Below are 23,700 nucleotides of genomic sequence, written 5' to 3' on the forward strand. Positions count from 1 at the left end.
TCATTTCCAAAAACACTATTCCTGTTCAACTTAATTCACAAATTGTTATCACTTATTTTAATTCGATACGTTCAGAATTTCGGATAAGCAGAATAAACGTACTAAAGGCTACCAGTGGTTTTTTTTTAATATTGTTTAATGCAAACTAGTATACGTATTTAATGTTTTTTTACCTTCTTTTATTATATTACTATTATATTTAATGTTTACCTTCAACTATAACGGCTCAAATATAAATAAGTTGGATAAAATCTAATCAATTTAGATCTATTGTACATATATGTATGTTCCACATAATTATTTGGAAATGCTCTTCAAGTTTCATAATTTATAAATTTATATATGTAGTACACTTGAATTTAAATTAAATTTCAACATTATGAATTTGTATTTTACGAAAATTTAAATATAATATATGTACGTCTAACATCTCAGTTGAGGCATATGTAAATTTGTAATTGGTTTACGTGTGTGATAATTACATTTAATTTAATTTAATCTAATATATGTATGTACGTATATAATAATTGGTTTTTAAATTATCACCTTAGTAATTTGAAGTAATTAGTTGATCGATTAAATTGAAAATTTCATACGGTTTTCATTCCTATGAATTACTTTTTTATTCTTTGTAGCTACATAAGGTTAGTTGACCTCAACACTGAGATGTTTTTCTAGGGATATTTTTCTCTTTTATCTCGTCGTTTTCCCATCGATGGCTTCCTCTTGCTGATGTTTTTTTTTCAAGATGGCTTTCCGTTTTTTTTTCTTCTCCTCCCTGTTTCCGGATATAGCACGATAGCAAGCCGGGATAGGAGGTGACGTATAAAAAAATAATAAAAATCGTAATAACCGTTAGATGTATCGATAAAACGACTCGGCCATTTGTCACGGTCCGGAATACGTGAAACGCATTTAACGAATGCGTTACGGATTTCACGTTTCCCTTACACGACGTAGTCGTACAAATTCGTGATAAAATCGACGATAATATTTTTCACACTTTCAGGTAAGTCAACTCACGATTCACAACACGAGGCGAAAAGATTCCGGCAATTATTCCTGCAACCCCTCGAATCTACAAGCCGCCAATACGATTCTACATGTGCTCAATGGTGAGTGTGAATTTGACATTTGACAAGTCTTTTTTTTCGTCATTTTTTTGTTTTTAATATTAAACAAAATTAAATTTATCACCATCAGGTGAACAACCAGCTGCAATGCAACATGGAAACTCTGGTTGGTGGATAGCCAGAGGTGAAGGCAGCATTCTATGCTTATCACTGGCTGTTTTGAGATGGCTAGTTGCATAGTTGCATTGAATAAGTTAACATAAAAAACTATTATAATATATAAATAAATATAAAGTGTAATAACATCACATTATCAGTGAGATTTCTTAATCACGTGAGTGAAACGTAAAATTTTCATGCTTATATTCTTCGTTAAATTCACGAAATAAAATTTCACATGTGTTTCTATGTCATAATCAATATTTTGAAAGTTTTTAATGAATTGTCGATACGTATGTACATACACGTAATGAAGGACTTATATATATTTAAAAAAAATTATATAATATATGAATGATGAAGTGAATAATGATATATTCCATTGTGTATATATTTTTGTATATAAATAAATTGTTGCTATGAAGATGTTGATTCGTTTTAATTACAATTTGAATATGCAATCCCCAAAGAGCCCAACAAGATTCCATTCGTTTAATTGATATATGAACGCCTTCTTGCTATTTTTAAAATGTGCCTATAAACATGATGTTCTATGTATTTATAAAAGGAGCGTTATTTTAATACCATAATACTAATTATAATTTTAAATAAAGCTACACCTGCCGTAAGATACGCCGTTCTACGCTAATTGCTCAGCTTCATTAAATGAATTCAGAGCGATTTAAAAAAAGGGAAAATTCTCGCAAATGATCTTATACTTAATGAAGTACAATCAAGAGTTTATCGTTGTAGGAAAAAATGGAACAAGATTTATCATATACATTTATTTATTCGTGTACACGTATAATGCATATATTTTTTGTCTGAAATGTTATAAACATAATACACACTCAATTTTTATAAAATAATATTATCACTATTTTTTTTTCTTGCAAAAATAATTAAAGCTAAAAGTCCGAGGCGAAATTTCGAATGAGAAATTTTCTTATTTGTACAACCATGTTATACGTAATTCGTGGAATCACTCGAAGGAATTTAAACAGAATTGAGTGGGTTTGTATGTTAATTTCGAAATAAGTTATCGTCGAATTGAATAATTTATTTAAATGAAAAATACATATAATAATTACGTAGTTCTTCGTGAAATAACAATCCATTTTAATATGTAAATATAACAGAAAGATAGAAAGTGTATGAATTTTCAGGCCCAAAGTGATTTCATCGGATAATACCATCGAATTTACTATTTTATAAAGATTAACTTATTTCATCATAATTTTTACATTGCTTGACTGTACATTTTATCAAGCCAACTAAATAATTATGTTTTAAGGAGTTATTTTTGTTCCATTCGACCATATGAGTTTTTAAATTCAAGAGATAAATTCAAATTTATAGTGATTTGGAAGGCGAAATATGTATGTATAATTGAAGAGAATGAATCTCGCGATATTGGAGATGAAAATAATGTAAAGCGATTTAATTGAAGTTTATTAAATAATAAATTGTATATATATATATATATATATATATATATATATATATATATATATATATATATATATATATATATATATATATATATATATATATATATATATATATATATATTATTGCAGCATTTTTTTATTATACAAGTTGCTGAATTACGAGACACTGAAAAACTCGCAAATTAACGAGACATCTATGAATTGTACATAAATTTTATTGTACATTAATCAATCTAAAATAGTTAGGACATAGTAGGTAGGAAGGATATTTAGCCAATTTTACCGGGAACCGGTTCAACAATGAAATCAGAGGAAATCGGCAAACTCTGATAGGAAACGATCGACCTGGAGTCACAAATCCAGGTCTGACCAGCAGCACTACAGATATACTCAAATACTTTTCAATCGAGGTCAGCTCATGGGATCGAACCCGGTGCCTCTCGACGCTTAGCAGAAGCTTAACGACCGAGCTATGCTGCTGGCTAAATATCATATATATAAAGACGGTAATCTGTGTGTGTGTGTGTGTGGGTGTGTGTGTGTGTGTCCTAACTCTCGCCGAACATAATGAATGAATCGATAAAAATCGATAAATTCATTTTTCGACGAGACGACTTTGTCGCGACTCGAACCGATCACCCCAATAGCCTGAATATAGGTCTAAATTGAGATAATGGTCACGGACATCACGCCAAATCCAATTCTTCATTTCGCCTTTTTTTTTTAAACATTATTATAATTTCATTTAGCGAGGTTTTGAACCATTTTTTTTATATATTTATTTTCAATTAAATTAAAATTATAATTAAAATTATTTATATTTTGACGATATTCGAGAAAAAAGTTGATTTCATTCACCGTGGGTGCCGGGAATTGAACCTCGGACCCTCCGATCCAAACGCAATGTCCTCATGAGCTCGCGTCGCACGCCATATCCTCGCCCAGAATACGTGTTGTAAATATACATCATATGTATATGCACGTAATTTGTTATGTGTAATAATAATATTCAACGTTACGAGGTCAATGACCGTTTGTGTATAATCGGAAAATATTACATTTTGTTAACGTTAACTTTAAGAATTGAAAATTATTACAAATAAAGAATTGAAAACTATCTATGAGAGTCTACGAAAATAACGGTTCCGGTTCCGGATTTTTTTTTTAGTTTTATACGGGTATATAATAATTTTATACCCATGCGATGATATTCACTAGTGTGTATATAAAATTGAATGTCTGTGGAACGGGAACGAGAATTGTATGCGTTATTGTGACATTGCAACGCATGCCGGGTTCAGCTAGTATTTATATAAAATACACAAGGCAGCACTTCAATACATATGTACATTAATTGAAATTCTACAAAATGTCTGTAGGCTTACATATCCAAACAAGTTTAGAATATTATCAGATTTTAATGAAAAGTCCTTGAAAATTCCAGTAGGAATATTAGGGCACGACCTTCAAGTGCCTATCACACATTCGATCCTTCACCCGCACAGGCTTAGACGTACATACATATAATAAGGTTATCCAGATCGGATTACGCGAAGAATTCCAAATTAATCGCACAGAGTGGAGTATGGTGTTGTGATTGATCGCGACGATGTGTTTGACTGATTTCGCATTTAGTATGCGCTAAATGCCAAAGCCTGCGAGCTCCAATCACAGAGATGGATAGATAGATAGACGAGGGGGTGGTTCGAGAGGAGAGCACCACCCCGTTCGCCATTTCGTCATGCATTAGAGGCATTTGCGGTCGAAACGGTATCTGGAGCGGGCTTTATGGCCCGAATAAGTGAGGGCCGGGGCTATTGCCCCTCGAAATCAGCCGAGGGTCAACTGGATTCATTGTAAATTGGATACGTCCGTCGGATTGATGGGCTACGGAGTGAGCGGAGATTTATTAGCGAATCAAACGTATGAATGAGATATAAGATACGGGTCCGTGACGAAAGCGCTAAAATATCAAATCGAAAACGATACCAGATGTACGTATGTATGTTTTGTGCGACGCGAGAGACCTTCGATTCGATAAAGCTGCTTCGATATGAAAAGTGAGATTGTTCGCGTTTTATGGCCGATTTCATTTTGTTTCTTTTATTATTGAAAGAAAGGTCGGTGGCGTGTTGTGTAATATAACCCGATAGCGATCGGATTTTGTCTAAAATTACTCCCGAATGTGTGGGGCTGCTCGTATGCTATTTTCATTAATGGGTGAAGTTTTGATTTTTCGCATTTTGGGCATAATCAGTTTGAAGCATTATAATAAGAATATAATGAAATTTACGGTATACTATATGTATGTATTGTTATATTCCAAAACGCAGTTTATATATATATATATTTTTTTTGATTTTTTATTATCATAAAAACGTTACATTTATGTTATTAACTAGTGAATAGCCCGATGAAATATCATCGCATGGGTATAAAATTGTTATATACCCGTATAAAACTAAAAAAAAATCCGGAACCGTTATTTTCGTAGACTCTCATAGACAGTTTTCAATTCTTTATTTGTAATAATTTTCAATTTTTAAAGTTAACGTTAACAAAATGTAATATTTTCCGATTATACACAAACGGTCATTGACCTCGTAACGTTGAATATTATTATTACACATAACAAATTACGTGCATATACATTTACAACACGTATTCTGGGCGAGGATATGGCGTGCGACGCGAGCTCATGAGGACATTGCGTTTGGATCGGAGGGTCCGAGGTTCGATTCCCGGCGCCCGCGGTGAATTAAATCAACTTTTTTCTCGAATATCGTCAAAATATAAATAATTTAAATTATAATTATAATTTAATTGAAAATAAATACATAAAAAAATGGTTCAAAACCTCGCTAAATGAAATTATTAAAATTACGTATTTTTATATGGCGAGAAGGAATATTTCAATTAATGTTTAAAAAAAAAGGCGAAATGAAAAATTGGATTTGGCGTGATGTCCAAGACCATTAGCTCAATTTAGACCCATATTCAGGCTATTTGGGGTGATCGGTTCGAGTCGCGACAAAGTCGTCTCGTCGAAAAATGAATTAATCGATTTTTATCGATTCGTTCATTATGTTCGGCGAGAGTTAGGACACACACACACACACACACACCCACACACACACACAGATTACCGTCTTTATATATATGATAGATATGTATATTCGAAAACTGCAGATTTAATTATGGAACGATGATGAATTTAAAATGAGATACGTAGAACTTTGTTTCACTAATTAACTTTGGTTCACTTTGTTCTGCTGCTGTGTTGACCGTCACTTGCGGTGTCAATATTAATTACTAACTTATGTGATAAGTCCGGCACTCCTGTTTTATCTGACTATCCCTTTACAGGAATTTGAATGAACTTGTTACTTACGTATATGAATGTGAGAAAGTGAATTTGATTATTGTGGGAACTACATTGATAAGCGAGGTACATAAGAGTATATGTGAGTAATGAGTAGAAGTTTATATTCAGGTCAAATAATTGACATGTCCGGTAGTAAAGAAGAAGAAATAAAGATACGTATGTAATTAAGATGGAGTGCATTTGGACGAATGAATGCGCTTTTTAAATAAAAAATGCCACTTTATCTGAAGAAAAAGATCTTCGATCAAAGTGTTTTTGCCAGTGATGACGTATACATGTGGAACTTGAACATTTAACTCTAAGATGCAACACAACTTCTAAAATATTAAAATACAAATTCTAAAATTGAACTCTAAGATGCTCCACTCCAGTGTAGAGGTTAAGAGAAATTATTTATGTCCTTTTGTAGTAGCCTCAAAACTATGGACTATGGACCATAAACCAGCGGGAGACGATGAGGAATATAAAGGTACAATATAACTAGTCACCGGACCCAGAAGGTGCCGCGTATTTTTCAAAGGTTGTAAAGGTTTGCCGAACCTTTTTTACAAAGGATTTACAACAATGGATAGCACTGTGACTATCCTACCTCTAAATATAACAACTTCAGGTAGCCTGAGGTACTAGCTACGCTACCTGAAGAGAGCACGAGGTACTAGGTACGAGGTACGCTGAAGAGAGCAAGAGCTACTAGGGTTGCAGCGCGTCGAAAATATTTGTGGAAGGGCATGTGCCTCACTTTGAGGCCATTATCAGGATGAGAGCGGCCTCTCTACGTCTTCGTATATTTTTATCGTCTGATTATCTTCTTGCTGTACAATTTCGGTTAGTCAGTGTTTAAAAAAAGGACAAAAGTACTAATACAAAAGCAAATAAATAATTTTCTCTTTACTACCGGACATGTCAATTATTTGACCTGAACATAAACTTCTACTCATTACTTATATATGTATATACTCTTATGTACCTCGCTTATCAATGTACTTCCCACAATAATCAAATTCACTTTCTCACATTCATATACGTAAGTAACAAGTCCATTAAAATTCCAAAAAGATATCAAACGAAGCTGTCCTCGGCATGATGGGGAGAGGCAGGGAACTTGTTTCTGTCATCAAGCGGAGAAAGATGTACACAGATAGAATGCAAACAGACGCCGGTGATCTAACGTTGGATGGAGAGATGGACCAAGGTATAGATACCTGGGTACATGGCTGAATGAAGAGATGGACCAAGATGAAGGTCTAAGAATCCGTATCAAGATGGCTATAACAGCATTTATCAAAATTAAGGCGGCGCTTACAAACAAGCATCTCAATATTCGTACGCGTTTGAGATTCGCGAAAAGCTATGTCTGGACAGTGTTCCTACATGGATGTGAAACGTGGACTCTGAAGACCAGGATAATCAGCTGCATCAAAGCTTTTGAGATGTGGGTCTACAAGCGTATACTGAAGATTCCGTGGACCAAAAAAATATCAAATGAAGCTGTCTTCGGCATGATAGGGAGAGACAGGGAACTTGTTCGTGTCATCAAACGGAGAAAGATAGAGTACATCGGACACATGATACGGGGTCCAAAATACGAATTTCTCCGTTTGATAACCCTGGGGAAAATAGAAGGAAAAAAAATGGATTGGCAGGAAAAAGTTATCTTGGCTTCGAAACATGCGCATGTGGACCGATATGAGCGCCGAAGACGTGTTTCGACCAATGCAGATATCTTCAAATAATCGACGAGGTGGTTGCCAACGTCCGGATGCGGACAAGGCATTAACAAGAAGAAGAAGTGTTTAAGGTGTGCTATAAATCAATGATTTGTCTTATCCCTACTGGTTAGTCAACTACATTGATAAGCGAGGTACATAACACTGGGTTGGGCAAAGTTCGGCACTCCTGTCATTGATAAGCGAGGTACATAACAGTACATATGAAGTAAAAGCACATGAAAGCAGTAAAAAATTAATCGAAAAGAGTACTCTTTAGAAAAAAAAAACACTTGTGATACACCACTGCTCAATGGCTTATACAAGAAACTATTGGCAAAATCAATAAAAATCTTAAAACTTTCAAAGCGCTGCGCCACAGTAAACTTCAACGTCGTAAAATATCGACCACGACGAGATTTGTTGCATCGAAAATTCCGATACAGAGTGCATCGCGTCGTTGCAAAGTGCAGGGATGCGGCACGAGTTTTAACGAAGAGAATTCCGAAAAGCGAGGATGAAACATCCCCTAATACACCCCCTTGCGAGCTTCGGCGAGTGATGAGAGCATCACCTTCCGAGTGGAGATTCTTCCGCGGCGGTAACGCGATAGTGTACCGCCATTGACTAGAGATCGGGAGTTTCGAGGGGTAAGTTTAAATCGCTGCGGCTTCTTCATCCACTGGGGTTCGATTACCGGCATCGTTACGCCCTTTTTCCATCCCCCCCGTCCCTCCGTCCTTCGATATCCTCTCGGTGTGTATTAGTTCAGGTTATTTTCCAAGGGGAGGGAAAACTTGGGCGAAAATATCTTTCATATACTCGTTCGCCATAAAGGGGTGAAATCCCGCAATTCCATCGTGATGGTGGCGCGGTGCTAATCATAATAAATTTCCTATACGATTTAAATAGAAGTCGATTGAAATCGTGATAATACATATTTCGAGAACACGGCCAAGTATGGAGGGCTCGTAAAGTGAACACGGTTTCATCTAAGTTTATAGGTTGGGAAGTTTATATAACAAAAAATAGCGCGCAACTTTTCCACGTAAATAAAAATAAAGCCGACCCGGAGAAAGTTTTCCCTTTTTCGCGTTAAAAGAGGAAGCATACGGTGGCTAGGATCCGGCAATGAATGGATGTAGACCAACTTTTTGATTACGTCAAATAATTGGAAAATGTTTTTCCCTTTTTTTTCCCGGGCGTTGGCGGCACGGTGTTGTGATGGAGCATTTTCGTTAAAATTTTCTACATAAAAATCGTATTTCACGATGCTCAAAGATAAATATATGCATGTGTTTTTAGATTTTAAAAGCTTCATGTATATGATATACATACATAAAAGTAAATAAAAAGTACAACCTTATAATTTTGACATACATACATAACATATTTTATGTACTAAAGTTGCAGATCAATACATTGAGTGGTTTGGAATATAAAAAATGCAATAGAAAAAAAAGAAGAGACTTTAAGGTAGGGTTGTCAGATTTTATGCAAGTCAAGCCGGGACGCCCCCCCCCCAAAATCAGATCAAACAATTTTTAATTTATATTAAATAATTAAATTACATATATTAAATTCTTAAATAGGAACAAAAGCAGTCATAAACATCTAAATTAAAATAATACAATGTAAAGTCCACATGAACACTTTAATAGGAATAAAATCTATATTCAGCTATTTTATTAATAGGAACAAAAGCTGTCATAAAATTTTTAATTGATATAAATCAACGAATAGCAACAAAAGCAACCATTAATTATCTAAATTTAAAAGAATACAAATAATATACACATAAACATAAATGATTCATCACTGATGAATCATTCTGAGTGTGAGAAAATTATCGATTCAAGATAATTTGATTGATGCCTAATAAACATTTTTTGTCTCCTTTCTACACACAGTTCTCCAGAAAGTTTAAAATAGAGACAAATAATTAATTGTTGAATATTTCTGCAGTGTGTGTCAGACTGTCTGGTTTAGACATCGACTTTCTGTTTGTAGTTTATGTTACATATTTATTTTATTAATTTACAGAGTTACAGAATTTCTACAGAGTTAAAAACTTCTGTAGGAATTTAAAAAGTAGTAAACCGGGACATTTGGGCATCCCGATAGGTTTTTTTCGGGATACCGGGATTTAAAACTGGTGACAATCCCGATTAATCGGGACGCCTGACAACCCTATTTTAAGAGGATGTACCTTTAAAAATTGACGTAAGCATTTAAAAAAATTACATTTATTTATTAATATTGACGGTTTTTAAAATACCTCTAAAACACACACTTATTATTTAAAAAAAATCATATTAGATATCGATATTCAATTAAAATGTGGAGTTTGTATTTGTTCACGATTACACACACACCTTCATCTATTGATATAGCAAAAATAAAATCTTAAAATTGGAAAGCGAAGCACTTTAATTTGTTCGTACGTATATAAAGAATTATCATAAAACAATTGGGTCAGTGAGAAATGTTTTTATAAGGCATTTGGGGTGGTTGAGAGAACTTCTAAAAACACTTATAGGGAATATACGATAGAAAGCAAAAAGGACGCATTGATAATTGGGTTGTGGTAGCGGAAAATTATGAAAATATAATGCCATAATTAAAGTTAAAAAGCCATAACAATATATTTTTCCTCCGTCATTAGTACAAATATCAAAGTATAAAATACTATTAGACGTTTCAAAGAAGGGTTAAATTTCGCTCTCTGTCTCGTTAACTAATACATACATAGAAAATCACAAAAACAAAGTATTTTTACGTAGTATTAAATATTGCCAATTATAATTTGATCAAAACACTGTGATTAAATTGATGGATTTTATAAAAGAATCCCGATTACATAAACCAACAACAACAAATCGAAGACCATTTAGTCTGTAAATGAATGATTTGTCTTAATAATGCTAAAAAAGGGATCAATACTGTTGATATTCCATCTTTATATACATACATATGTATATAATATCAATAAAATTGTATGAATACAAAATAAATACTTGAAATTACTCATATGACTTAATTTGCATTTGAATCATAGACCTTTTAGCTACCATTAATCTACATATATGTAGTTATCATTACGAGCTTTCACTATTTGCTCCTGGATAAAAGCTTCTCCAATTATCTATTTCAACCTATGTATGTATGTATTTTGTGCAAAATTCATCTACACATTTTGATAAGTTCATCCATTTACATTACATTGGCCTTTTTGCATTCGCGTATTTTTTATCTACATAGATATACCCATTGCCACTTGAATCTCATAGCTGCTGTTATACATTTTTATAACGTAACTTGACTTAATATTGCAAAAGTCTGCTCTGTAGACTAAAAGCATACTTAAAAATAGAGAAAATAATTTTATAATTTTAGATAAAAGCACACATACATATGATGAAGTAAGTGTTCTACTCTGAATTTTAAATACGGACTCCGCACCCCTACTTTGAATAATAACACAGATACGTGCAACAACTAAAATACGTTCTTAAAAAAAAACAACAACAAAACAGGGCTATGATGTCTGGAGTTGGAGCTGTAAAAAATATCACATTTTAATATATTTTAACCATTCAAAATTTTGTATTCATATTGTATAAGTAACGAAAAATACGAATGTAAAAGGGAAAATCATCCATATCAAATGTCACAGATCTTTAAATTAAAAATAATATGAGTCATTGGATTGGTTGATGATATTAGGGTCCGTCAGTTACGCAGTCAATCACTTTTTCTTTTGCAAAAATACATATAATATGAATAATAGTAACTTATTTTAAAATTTTATTTAAAATATCAAAGATTAGACTCGGTTCTAATTTAACAGTTGGTAGTGGATAGTGAAGTAATTTTTGAAAAATTATTATGAATTTATAAAAAAATATGTATCTGAAAATGCTCCAAATAATTGCTCCAGAAAATTAGCCCTAATAAGCTTATTGAAAAAAACTAAATGTATGTAAGCTTATTGTAAATCATATTAACAATTAGAACAACAAAAAATAAAACTATCACTGTTTGATCTGTGTACATGTGTAGCTTGTATTGGTTAGAAAGTTTGTTATGTAGGAATAAACAATGAAATTTGAGGTTATGAGTTGCTGTCGGCAATATGTATACGAACTTATGCCGGGAACCTTACAGTTTATAGTAATAGTTTATTAATAATCTTACAGTAATAGTTTATTAATACTAATATTACTTTTAGAATAGGTTATCAATGTATGTACGAGTTTATGTATTTACAGAAATGAACTTTTCAATCATCAGATAAATTAAATCAGCTGATAACTAAAAATAACTGTATGTGATGTATGTATGTAAGCTTATTGTAAAAAACTAAATGTATGTAAGATTATTGTAAATCATATTAACAATTAGATACAACATAACTTATTATTGAATACTTATCTCGCAGATAAAACTCCGTGAAGAGATATACTTTAAGCCGTGAAATGTCAGATTTGACACATTTGGACATAAATCAATATATATCGTGTATTACCCTACAAGAAGCTACACACCAAATTTGAAATTTATATATACATATGAGAGTAAAAACTATAAATATTTATATATTAGAGATAACGAGAACCAATAGAGCAAATTTCATAAAATATAGAGTGAATTATAGGCGTTTAAACAATTAAAATCTTATATCGCCATATCAAGGCTGGAAGATACGGGACGAACGCTTATTAAACGTCAGGGAGATTTTCTTTCCGCGTGTTTAAAACGCGTTGTATACGATATTTTATCTCCAACGTAATGGCAGACGATACATTAACGTGCATTGATGACCAAAATGAGCAATATGGCAATGTATGAAAACGATCGGATAAGAGATAAAAATGACCACTGACACGAAAGCCATGTGACACGTAATGGAAGTATGTAAAAATACCGAGTCTTTCAGTATTTTTAGGGCTAAGGTGAAGAAGCAAATCTGTGGTTGATTTGCTTCTTCACCTTAGCTGTCATTTATTGTTTTATTAATTTTAATATGTTTTTGTAATTTTTCTTATTTGTTTGCTTTATATTACCATGTGGTGCTCACTGACCATGGAATATAATATTTTCATTTATATTTGTATATTTTTGGTCTCACTGTATTGCTTTCTTTTTTATATTTTATTCTGTATGTGTGCCAATTTAAATACAATAAATAAATAACCACTAATCGTTTCTGCTGGATTTTTAGATTGCTAGAAAATTTTCCGAATTAAAAATATTTGATCTTGATCTTGATTCTCCGGCGGAATACAGCGTATCCTGACGAAGACTAGGAACATTACCTAATATACAACAATTCAATGCGACATTTTGAACATCCGATTCATAGTTTTACTAGTAGACTCTACAGCAGTGCTACTCAAACTATAGTCCGCGGCCCATTACTGGCCAAAGAAGTAAATAAAAAATTAAAACAATAGCTTATGATAACGTTGCATCATCTCATCCATTTCATATAATAAATTATATAAAGACATGCCCTACAAAATCGAGATTATTCAGGATACTATGCCAAGATATAGGCGCGGATTATAAACGACTATTATCGCATGCTGCCATACGTTTGTTGTCAACGTATAACATAGGTGGATCCAGAAAATGGTCAAGGAGGGGGCCATTTTGAAATTGCACATAAAAAAATCAAAAATTATTTGATTTTAGATTTGTTAAGATAACATTACAATATATGTAAATAATAGTAGATATGATACTTACATTGTAGTTATTTTTTTTTAAAGAAAACTACTATGATGTAAAACCCCATTCAGGAAAAATGTGTTAATATATTAAAATAATGTGAAAGAAATGTTTTTCAATTAATATTTATAAAAAAATAAAAATCCGTTATAAATAATATTATATATATTTAAATATGAAAAATTTACAGTATATATGAAATTAAATTCGTCCTAAGGGGGGGGGGGGGCATAGCACCCATAGCATTTTACTACTTATATTTATTTTTATTTTTTATATGAACAAATTTTCACTCATATATGTACATACATAAACTTTTTATTTAAAAATATGATGCTGGTCCGTGAGAATTACTGAAAAATATATGCTGGTTCGCCAACTGAAATAGTTTGAGTAGCACTGCTCTACCTGAAAAAAAAATACCCAACTTAAAACACAGCTGAGTTAAATCGTCATGCAAATTTTAATCGCATGCAAAAGTGGTGTATGAAGCGATCGAGCAGAATTTCCCGGCTATTAGGCGGCAAACTGCTCGGGTTGCAATTGTGGCGCAACGGGGGGCATTAAAGTAATTAATTCTTTATTAGATAGTGGGTGGGTGGGGGGCGATTGCGAACAGGATACATTAACGGTCGGCCGATAAGCCCGCCTCACCTGCCCTCATTACTTATTCAAGACTCACCTGTTATTTGCCGCCGCACAAACCACCCAACACACACACACAATTACACTGAATTCATTAACTATTCTTTTTCGAGCTCTTATCTGCGTACATGGGCTTAAAACGTACCCTACTTTCCTTCCGGTTCCCATTATTACGTCATCGGAATCCTGGCTTAATTAAGTCGCTAGGCGTTTTCGGCCAGCGGCATAGCTCGATAGTCCGCGACCCTTTCGGCGAATTCTTAGCCCGCTCTCTGACTTTATCCTTTGATGAATTTTAATCGAAATCGTGTAATTCTATTGATGTTGATCATTTGGAGTGGTTTGTATGGAATTCTTTAAATAATGATAAAAAATTGACCATGCAAGTCTTAAAATTAAGTCATACATGCCGTTAGGTAAGTTTTAATATACATAATGGCGTCGGTTAGTTATACGGCCACCCCTTTGTGAAGTGGGAATGTTTCAGTTGCCTTTTATTAAAATTAAGTGAGTGAAAAGGGTTAAAAGAGAATAGCATAACATGAATTTTTTTAACAAAGTTTTAAAGATTGTAATAAATCAAGGGGACTGCACCAAAAATTTAAAAGTAACTGAACTTCAAATATAAATACAACTAATTGCCCGTTGAAAATTCACCGGAAAAACTTGATGTGTGTTTTCAGTTTAAAGTTAGAATTCATAAATTTTAATTTGACAGCTCAGAATATTGAATTTGAACTTCTTAATTTTGATAAACTATCAAAAAGTGCCTCAATGTTGAATTTACATACATATGTAGTTGAGTTCGGAAAGGCTAGAAATCGAAGAGCTTCCATACAAAAATGCCAGGGCGACGCCGGGCAAAAGTGTTTACTTTGAAATTTCACAGCTATCCTCATTCACAATTGAAGGACTCTTTCATGGACAGAGTGAATAAAAAAATAGGAATAAAACTGCGGTAATAACTTAGCTCGGACAAATCGTGAACATCATTTTGCCCTAAGGACGTAATTTTTCTCAAAACTTTTTCAATTTTGTAAGGCAACCATTTGATTCCGGATATAGAGCTCTTTTAAAAGTCTGTCTAGGTTCTAAGTAAAGCTATCTGGAGATAGTATAGAAAATTTGGTGGTACTAGATGTGGCTTTATATAAGGAAAAACATACATACATATATACAGACAAACAAATATGTATATCTATACATAGAATAAGATGATCATTTCATTTTCATGGCCAATTTTTCCTACCATCCCTTACAATATATACATAGAGCTAATTGCAAATTACCCTACATATACCCAAACATGCATATATAAGCAAACTTACTCACCCAAACGCCCCACAAATGATCAAACGCATTCAACGTACATATGTATGATACTTGATCAGTTGAAATTCCAACGGGAAATTTCCAATTCGACCATATACGGAGAATGCAAGGGGAAGAAGAGCAAAAGAACCTAAACATTATTTGATCTGAAAAATTTTCCCGCATATTGAATTTCAAAGCATTTTTCTATCGGCTAGTACCACAGATGGGTCCTTTGATCCGCGCACCAAAACTTACACCGAATCATTTCACGGAAACACATCCGCACAAGTATACGTATAATCAACGGAGCACTCAAAGGGTTAAAGTCTGCGAGTACATAAATACATATATTATATAGCATACAAGTATGTATGTAGGTATGTGTATAAGTTTGGAAAGCGCGACTTATCATCTGATACGCAGTCACGGTTAATTAAAAGCGCTATCAAGTGCTTTAACCCGTTGCGCACCGGCGACCACACAATGGCCCCGCGTCTTAATTTATTTACTCATATCTCAGTAAAAATAACAATAGGTGAGAGGGCATGGGTTAGGGATGGGGTTTTAGCGGATCCGAACCGCACTAATGAGTGGCCCATACCCACCCATACGACCCGTCAAGTTGGACTTTAATGGCGCGACCCGACGCGTTATCGGGATTTGGATCGTGTGTATGTGAATATGTATGTATGTATGTTGTTGAGTGTGCCAAAAAATATTCTTTTTGTTAGCTCGTAGCTTCCGTAACAAGAATAAAATATAATATATAAAATAATAAGTTAAATATAATATACATATATAGTACTACATAAGAGGTAAGAGGAAGTAATTATAAGTGTATATAATGTAATCATGTTCCAAAACGCGGTTTATATATATTTTTTTAATTACTTGGTTTACAAACCAATATTTTTTTATTATCATAAAAACGTTACATTAATGCTATTGGTAGATATATTCAAAAACTACAGATTTAATTATACTGTTCGACAGACGACTGACGACTTTTGTTTTGGTTCATAGACGAGATATGACTTTTCTTATAGATCTATGCTCAATGAATACGAATCTGGTAATAAAAATGTTGATTGGCTCGAGATTCGGAGATATATGTGTTTTTTAAATCGCGCGATTTTTCTATATCTTGATGTTGTTCGGTCGATGTCTCAAAATCTGTCAATTTTCTGTTCAAAATGAATATCGTAATCTATAGTCGGATATTTCATCTTTCATTTGTAGTACTTTTCAGCTTTCAAGTCTCTCTAAGTAGTCGTCCAGTTCAAATCAAGTCAAAAGTACGTATTTTCATTTGGGATTTTTTCCCACTGTTAATACTATTTTATAATGAGCATTTTCTATTGAAACATGTTTATTGGGATAAGTTATATCTCGTCTCTGAACCATTTTTCGTGTCGAACAGTGTAATTAACTTTGGCTAACTTTGTTCTGCTGCTGTGCTGACCGTCACTTGCGGGGTCGATATAAATGACTACCACTCTCGGAGTCTCGATGGTGATGACTAACTTATGTGATCGAATTGTGATCTATATAAATGATTTTTATCTTTTGGGTTTGGCAAAGTCTGGCATTCCTAGGTTGGACAAAGTCTGGCACTCTCGTCTTATCTGACTGTCCGTGTACAGGAATTTTAATGGACTTGTTACTCACGTATATGAATGTAAGAAAATGAATTTGATTATTGTGGGAACTACATTGATAAGCCAGGTACTTAACACTATGTATGTATGTACATACTTAATAATCACTATAATTGTCATATGTGTAATCTTATTACATTCAACGTAAACACTTACCTCAGAGGTCACTCGCTTAGACTCCAAAAAGAAAAATTTAATAAATTGATCAGAGATTCCTTCTTTTCATACAGTGTGGTTTCAGTTTGGAATAGTCTTCCCAATGATATAGTCACCTCTGATAATATTTTAATATTTTTAAGAATAATCTTGATATTTTTTTAAAACTAAAGGATTTCTGTAATTCTTCTTTCCCATAATCGTATTTCTGTTTTTTTTGTTTATATTTTATTTGCTCTCTTATTTATATTTTAATATTGTTTTTTAATGTATTTTAATTTTTCTCATTTTAATTGCTTATACATATGTATATGTATAAGTTGTTAAAATATGTTTGATCAAACCCCTTAGGTCTATCGGCTTTGCCGCTTCCCCCAAGTATATTAAATAAATAAATAAAATAAATAAATAAATATATCGAAACTAAGATCTAGAAATAAGCTGAAAATAAACAGGGTTAGAAATTAGGGGTAATCTTTTGTTTGAATGGTCATATTGAGTATTTTTTCACTTTTTGAATAATATAATGTACATATGTATGTAGTTCAAAGTTGAAATAATCATTACACAATGATTTTACATATTACTGATTTGGCAAAGGCAATGCGCCTTCCTGGTCAATTATAATCATCGATAAATAATATATAAATAGAGTAATTTAAAGAGCATCATAGATAAATCTATGGATATACATATTTGACAAATTTGATTTTAAGATTTTTATGAATCAGCGAATTCGAGTAACTGAAATCTTCAAAATTTGCGAGAAATAGGATGTCTGGAGTCCTGGAGTTAAATTTCCAATGTCTGGCCAGCAGCACTGGGCAGGGATTGAACCTATAACCACTCGGTTTGAAAGCAATACACGCCAACCACAAATCTATGCTGCTCTATATTTACTATATCTATGTACGTAGTAATAATAGATGAAGTTTTGTGTTCATGAGAAAATTTTAACTCAAAATTTTGACTGTTTCGAACTCAGAATCGATCACTGTTTATTTTTTATGCACATTTTCTTTTGTATATTTATTTATTGAGTTAGATCGCTTATTTTAATTATTTTTGTAGGCATTATGATTTGGATTTAAATTAATTATTATGACTAGAATGCTGTACAAAAAAAATCATAACAATTATTTATGTTCTAATTTAATATCAGTTAATATAAATGTATATTTAATATTAAATTTAAATATAAGTAAAAAATAAATGGCTCTATGATTGAGCATTCAATTTTTATAATATACTTTGAGTTAAAGAATTTTAAAATTCCATCAATCAAATACTAATTACCGAGTATTTAAATATTAAAAATAATTATTTTTTCTACGATGTTCACAGACTTCAATAGTTAACGAAATAATAAATAATTTTATTATAACTGTAAGCAATTCAAATTATATCATTTTGCAAATCACTTTTGAATGAAACTAATCAAACCATCATCTCTTTTCATCGCTAGTTTAAATATTGATTTAAAAATTTTCATTTATAATTAGCGAATTAATAAAAAAGGTCAAACAGCATTAAAAGAAATGGGATGTACAAACATACATAGTACATAATATATGTATATAAACATGTATGTATGTTTAAAAATATACGTTTTTCGTGCCCCATGTGTATAATATAAAAGTATGTGTGTTCCACGGTTGACATTAACGCACTCGACCTGTATATAAAGTCAATAATAAAATACGCCCTTTACATGTTGTCGCTGGTGGAAAAGGGGTGGGTGATCATCCCCACGGCGACATGATCGATAAAAATCGAGCTTTCCAGTCGTGTGTGTGTAGGGGGGGGGGTGCATTTTTTTTATTTGTGATTTGACGAATACGATATGGGGACGAATAAATTTGGATTTGACACACATCGGCATCGAAATTGAAATAGTGGGTCACCAAGCGAAAGCAAATTGTATTTAAAGTGGTACGCTAAGTATGCGCGTAATGGGTCTATGAAAAAATGGGTGATTTACATATGAATTTCTATTGGAATTGTTATGAGAAACGACGTTATGTGGCAAACTTTGTCGATTGAAATGTGATCGTTAAAAGTCTGCTATTTTTGAGGGGTGTATTAAAGTTATTTAATTATATATATAGCCAGCAGCATAGCTCGGACGTTAAGCTTCTGCTTACCGTCAAGAAGGTGCCGGGTTCTATCCCTGAATGAAAATGAATTTTTCAGAGTATGCTGTTGGTCAGACCTGGATTTGTGACTCCAGGTTGATCGTTTCCTATCAGAGTTTGCCAATTTTCTCTGATTTCATTGTTGAAACGGTTCCCGGAAAAAAAAATTGGCTAAAAATCCTTCCTACCTACTATGTCACCACTATTTGAAATTTGATGGATGTACAATAAAAATTTATGTACAATTCATAGATGTCTCGTTAATTTGCGAGTTTTTTCAGTGTCTCGCAATTCAACGACTTATAATAAAAAAATGCTGCATTTGTATTTGTAATTGGCCAGGAAGGCGCATTGGGATTTACCTGTAAGGCCTTCCTGGTATATATGTAAAATAAAATAAAATAAAATATACTTAAATATATTATGTGAAAAATTTTGGTTTAATTCAAATTTGTAATGTGTATAAATTTGTTCAAATATTAACTGTAATATTGAGTGTGACATGTGATGGATTGAAAAATTTAAGAATCTTCTCAATCCGACACTACAGATTGGAAATTGTATATTTATTATTATATTAATGTGGGATTTTATGTGTGTGAGTGAATTATGTAATGAGTAATGTTGAGGAGTGATGTACAAACAGTGGTATACATGAGTGTACACTGTTTGGGAGTTGGCAGAAGTGTGACGCCAACTGACAGTTGGTAGTAGAGCCGCTGGCCGGACGGCCACCGGTAGGTGCGTACGTGCACGTGTGTATACTTAATGTACAATAAACGTACATTGATGGACAAAGATCGCCTTTGATTATCTCTCCCGCAATCCTCCCTATACCATCGAACTCTACATTAATATCAAAGAAGTCATGTACATACATATAGGATCCAAATGTGAAGGATTCCAAGCGAAACGCGCAGATTAAGTCAGAACTATTTATTATAACATGTCTTCCGGCCTGTTCTCCAACAAGTGACCATAGCAACACGCATCCGGTCTCTCCCATGCATACCACACACATACTTTATCCCTAGCAGTTTGACCAACCACACATACGGCTCGGCTCGTTTAAAAATCATTCCTACATACATATACAGGTAAAGTATAAATCTGAAATATGAAATCAAAATGAAGGCGGCTTACAAACAAGCATCTCAATCTTCGTACGCGTTTGAAATTTGCAGAGAGCTACGTCTGGACAGTGTTACTATATGTACATGGATGTGAAACGTGGACTCTGAAGACCAGGATGATCAGCCGCATCGATGTTTTTGAGATGTGGATATACAGGGATATGCTAAAGATCCCGTGGAACAAAAAAATATCAAATGAAGCTGTCCTTGGCATGATAGGGAGAGACAGGGAACATGTTTCTGTCATCAAGCGAAGAAATATGGAGTACCTCGGACACATGATACGGGGTCTAAAATACGAATTTCTTCATTTTATAACCATGAGAAAAATAGAAGGTAGAAAATGGATTGGCAGAAGTTATCTTCGCTTCGAAATGAGCGCCGATATGAGCGCCGAAGAACTGTTCCAAGCCGCTGAAGACCGATGCGGATATCTTCAAATAATCGACGAGGTGGTTGCCAACGTCCGCATGCGGACAGGGCATTGAGAAGAAGAATAAATATGCAGGTAAAAGAGACATTTTAATATGAAAATGATTGTAAATGATAAAGAGTAAATTTTAATCTCATTAAAAATTAAATTTTTTTCTATATTTTTCAATTTTTTGAAAAGATATTTAATTATTATTTTTGAGAGTACGAAATGGTAAGAACCGCTGAAATATGTACATATTTATTTATGGATTTTTAATACATATTTAAAAGAATATACTGAAATGTTTATACTTCATAGACATTCGATTTGATTTTTAATAGTTTTTTAATATTATCTGTTTATTTTTTTCGCTTAGGAAATCTTCTATTTAAATATGCATGTATAGGAGAATAATTAAATATAACACTTCCATTCAGCCATATTATTATGTTTATTTTAGACGTCGACATTTATACATTTATAAATTATAATTTCTAAATCATATTCAAATAGTGGTGAAAAATAGTAGATAGGGTGGTTTTGTAAATTTGATGAAGAACCGTTTCAACAATGAAATCAGATAAATTGGCAAACTTTCTTATAAAAACAATCGACTCGGAGTCTCAAATATCCAAGTCTGACCAGCAGCACTGTAGAAATACTCGGAATTTATTATCTTCAATCGAAGTCAACCCAGAGTTTAAACATTGAAACCCGCTCTGTGGTTAGAATAAACAGTGGTAAGCTTACAGTATATCGGATATTATTTTAACATATTTGTCTGGTAAGCTGCGTTCATCGTTATTCTCTTAATTTGAATGTGATGTATGAGCGGAATCTTAATCAACTCTCTTCCATTTGGGCTTCGCTGTGATTTTTTTTACTTTTTTTCTTTATGTACAATTTTTCTTTTGTTTTATAGTATTTTTCTGCTTTTACCTTTTATTTCTTTTCAATGTATGAATTATTACTATTATTATTATGGTTTGTATTTTTCTCTCTTATTTTCTTGTGGAGGACATTGTGGCGCATTTGGATCTTACTGTAGTGCCACAATGGTCCAAACTAATGTTTAAATAAATATTATACACACTTTATATTCAATGTGAAACTAGGAATATGATTTGAAGATTTTATTTATTCTTTTATTTGATTTTATTACCTTATGTTCATTTTTATGTATTATTTTTCTGTTCTTTTTTTTCTTTTACTATTTTTTTATCATGTTTTTCTGCTTTTGCTTTTTTCTTTTTATTTTATTTATTTTACATTATTTTATTTTTGTTTTCTTCTCATTTTCAAATGTAGGCCATTGTGGCGCATAAGCTTTTACTGTAATGCCACAGTGGTCCAAAACTATAAATAAATAACATAATAATGAAATGAAATGACCAAACACAAAATATCTACATACACAGTTATGTGACAATTTTTGAAACAGTCGAAAGCGTCCCGACCCGCTAGATCATTTATAAGTGAACAGAGGAGATAATCTGAATCAGATTACTTTTCTATTATGAAAACGGGGTTACATTCACGTTGAATATAAATTACGCTGTCATTTTTATCGCATTCCCCCGGGGGCGAGCTGGCGGCCGCAAGATTTGCATCGATATAAAATTTAATTTCGATATGATATTACCTAGACCGGGGGGCCAGCGTCGTCCGTTATTGAATTTTTCCTTTTGAATCGGGCCGAGGGCGGCAGATGAGGGTTTTCGGATTCGGGGGCGGCACCAGCTCTATCTTGGCCAATTTTTTTATTCGACTATATTAGGGTAACTGGGCAATCTGCGGCAGCTGTGAAGGGGCATCGTTAAGTGAACCCTCGGAAGGGTTGCGGGCGGATGGAAATTATAATTAGAAGGCTTTCGAGGTTTACTAAAAATCCCTTTTTTACCACTCCTTCCACCAGGAACCGCCCGCCCACAATGAGACGATTCGGAGGATAATTTAACTGAAGGATGAAAATCGGGATAAACTTTAACAGTCATATGATTACGGAATTGAACTGTTGAAAATTTTTGACTGCACACTTTTTGTCTCAAAGTGTAATATAATAATGGGAAGAGCAAGCTTTGCTTATTCATAAACAGTTGTTTATGTGTAACATATTTACATACATAATGTTGGAATTAGGGTCTTTTTGTAGAAGAAGCTTATATTCCGTATCCTGCTGGCAAACATGCAATTAAGTATTATACTATTAAGTTGGAATTCTGCTCGCACAGAGATTTAATTGTTTTATTTATTTATTAACTATTTATTTTATTTATCTATTTTGATCACGTGGTGAAAGTTATTTAAACTCCTTAATTGTTTTTTTTTACAAGGTCGAGACCAATTCCATTGTGATTTTAAACTACATATAATGAAAATACGTGAAAAGGTTCGGTAAAAGAACTGACAAATACATACATACATATAAAATATAAATATAAATAAACATTAAACAAGATTGTTTTATTTAATACTACAGGATAGTCAATGAGATTTATTTTACTATAAATTATTATGTAAATTTTAAGTTGATTTCTCACGACTGAATTTAGAAATTGCAATTTAATTTTTTTTATACAATTTATTTCAATCGAACATGTACACTCACCTTTAAACATCGCTCCAGAGCGATATGTATACTAATACAGACACAATACAATAATAATACAATTAATACAAGCATTTTTATGCAATGCGAGTTCATACAAACATCATCCACAGTGACATCTATGAAGAA

The 23,700-nt window shown here is 32.8% G+C and overlaps 1 protein-coding gene across 1 annotated transcript in view; it reads left to right on the forward strand.

Moving 5' to 3' along the window:
• LOC143914732 (zwei Ig domain protein zig-8-like) overlaps positions 1 to 1,313 on the forward strand; it is a 95,734-nt gene extending 94,421 nt beyond the window's left edge. The window contains exons 6-7 of the mRNA XM_077435036.1: positions 1,010 to 1,115; positions 1,204 to 1,313. Of these exons, the coding sequence (XP_077291162.1) occupies positions 1,010 to 1,115; positions 1,204 to 1,313 (216 nt within the window). The remainder of the gene's footprint in view (positions 1 to 1,009; positions 1,116 to 1,203) is intronic.
• The last annotated feature ends 22,387 nt before the right edge of the window (positions 1,314 to 23,700 follow it).

The sequence above is a fragment of the Arctopsyche grandis genome, chromosome 7 (genome assembly GCF_051622035.1).
Source record: "Arctopsyche grandis isolate Sample6627 chromosome 7, ASM5162203v2, whole genome shotgun sequence".
Classification (NCBI taxonomy): domain Eukaryota; kingdom Metazoa; phylum Arthropoda; class Insecta; order Trichoptera; family Hydropsychidae; genus Arctopsyche; species Arctopsyche grandis.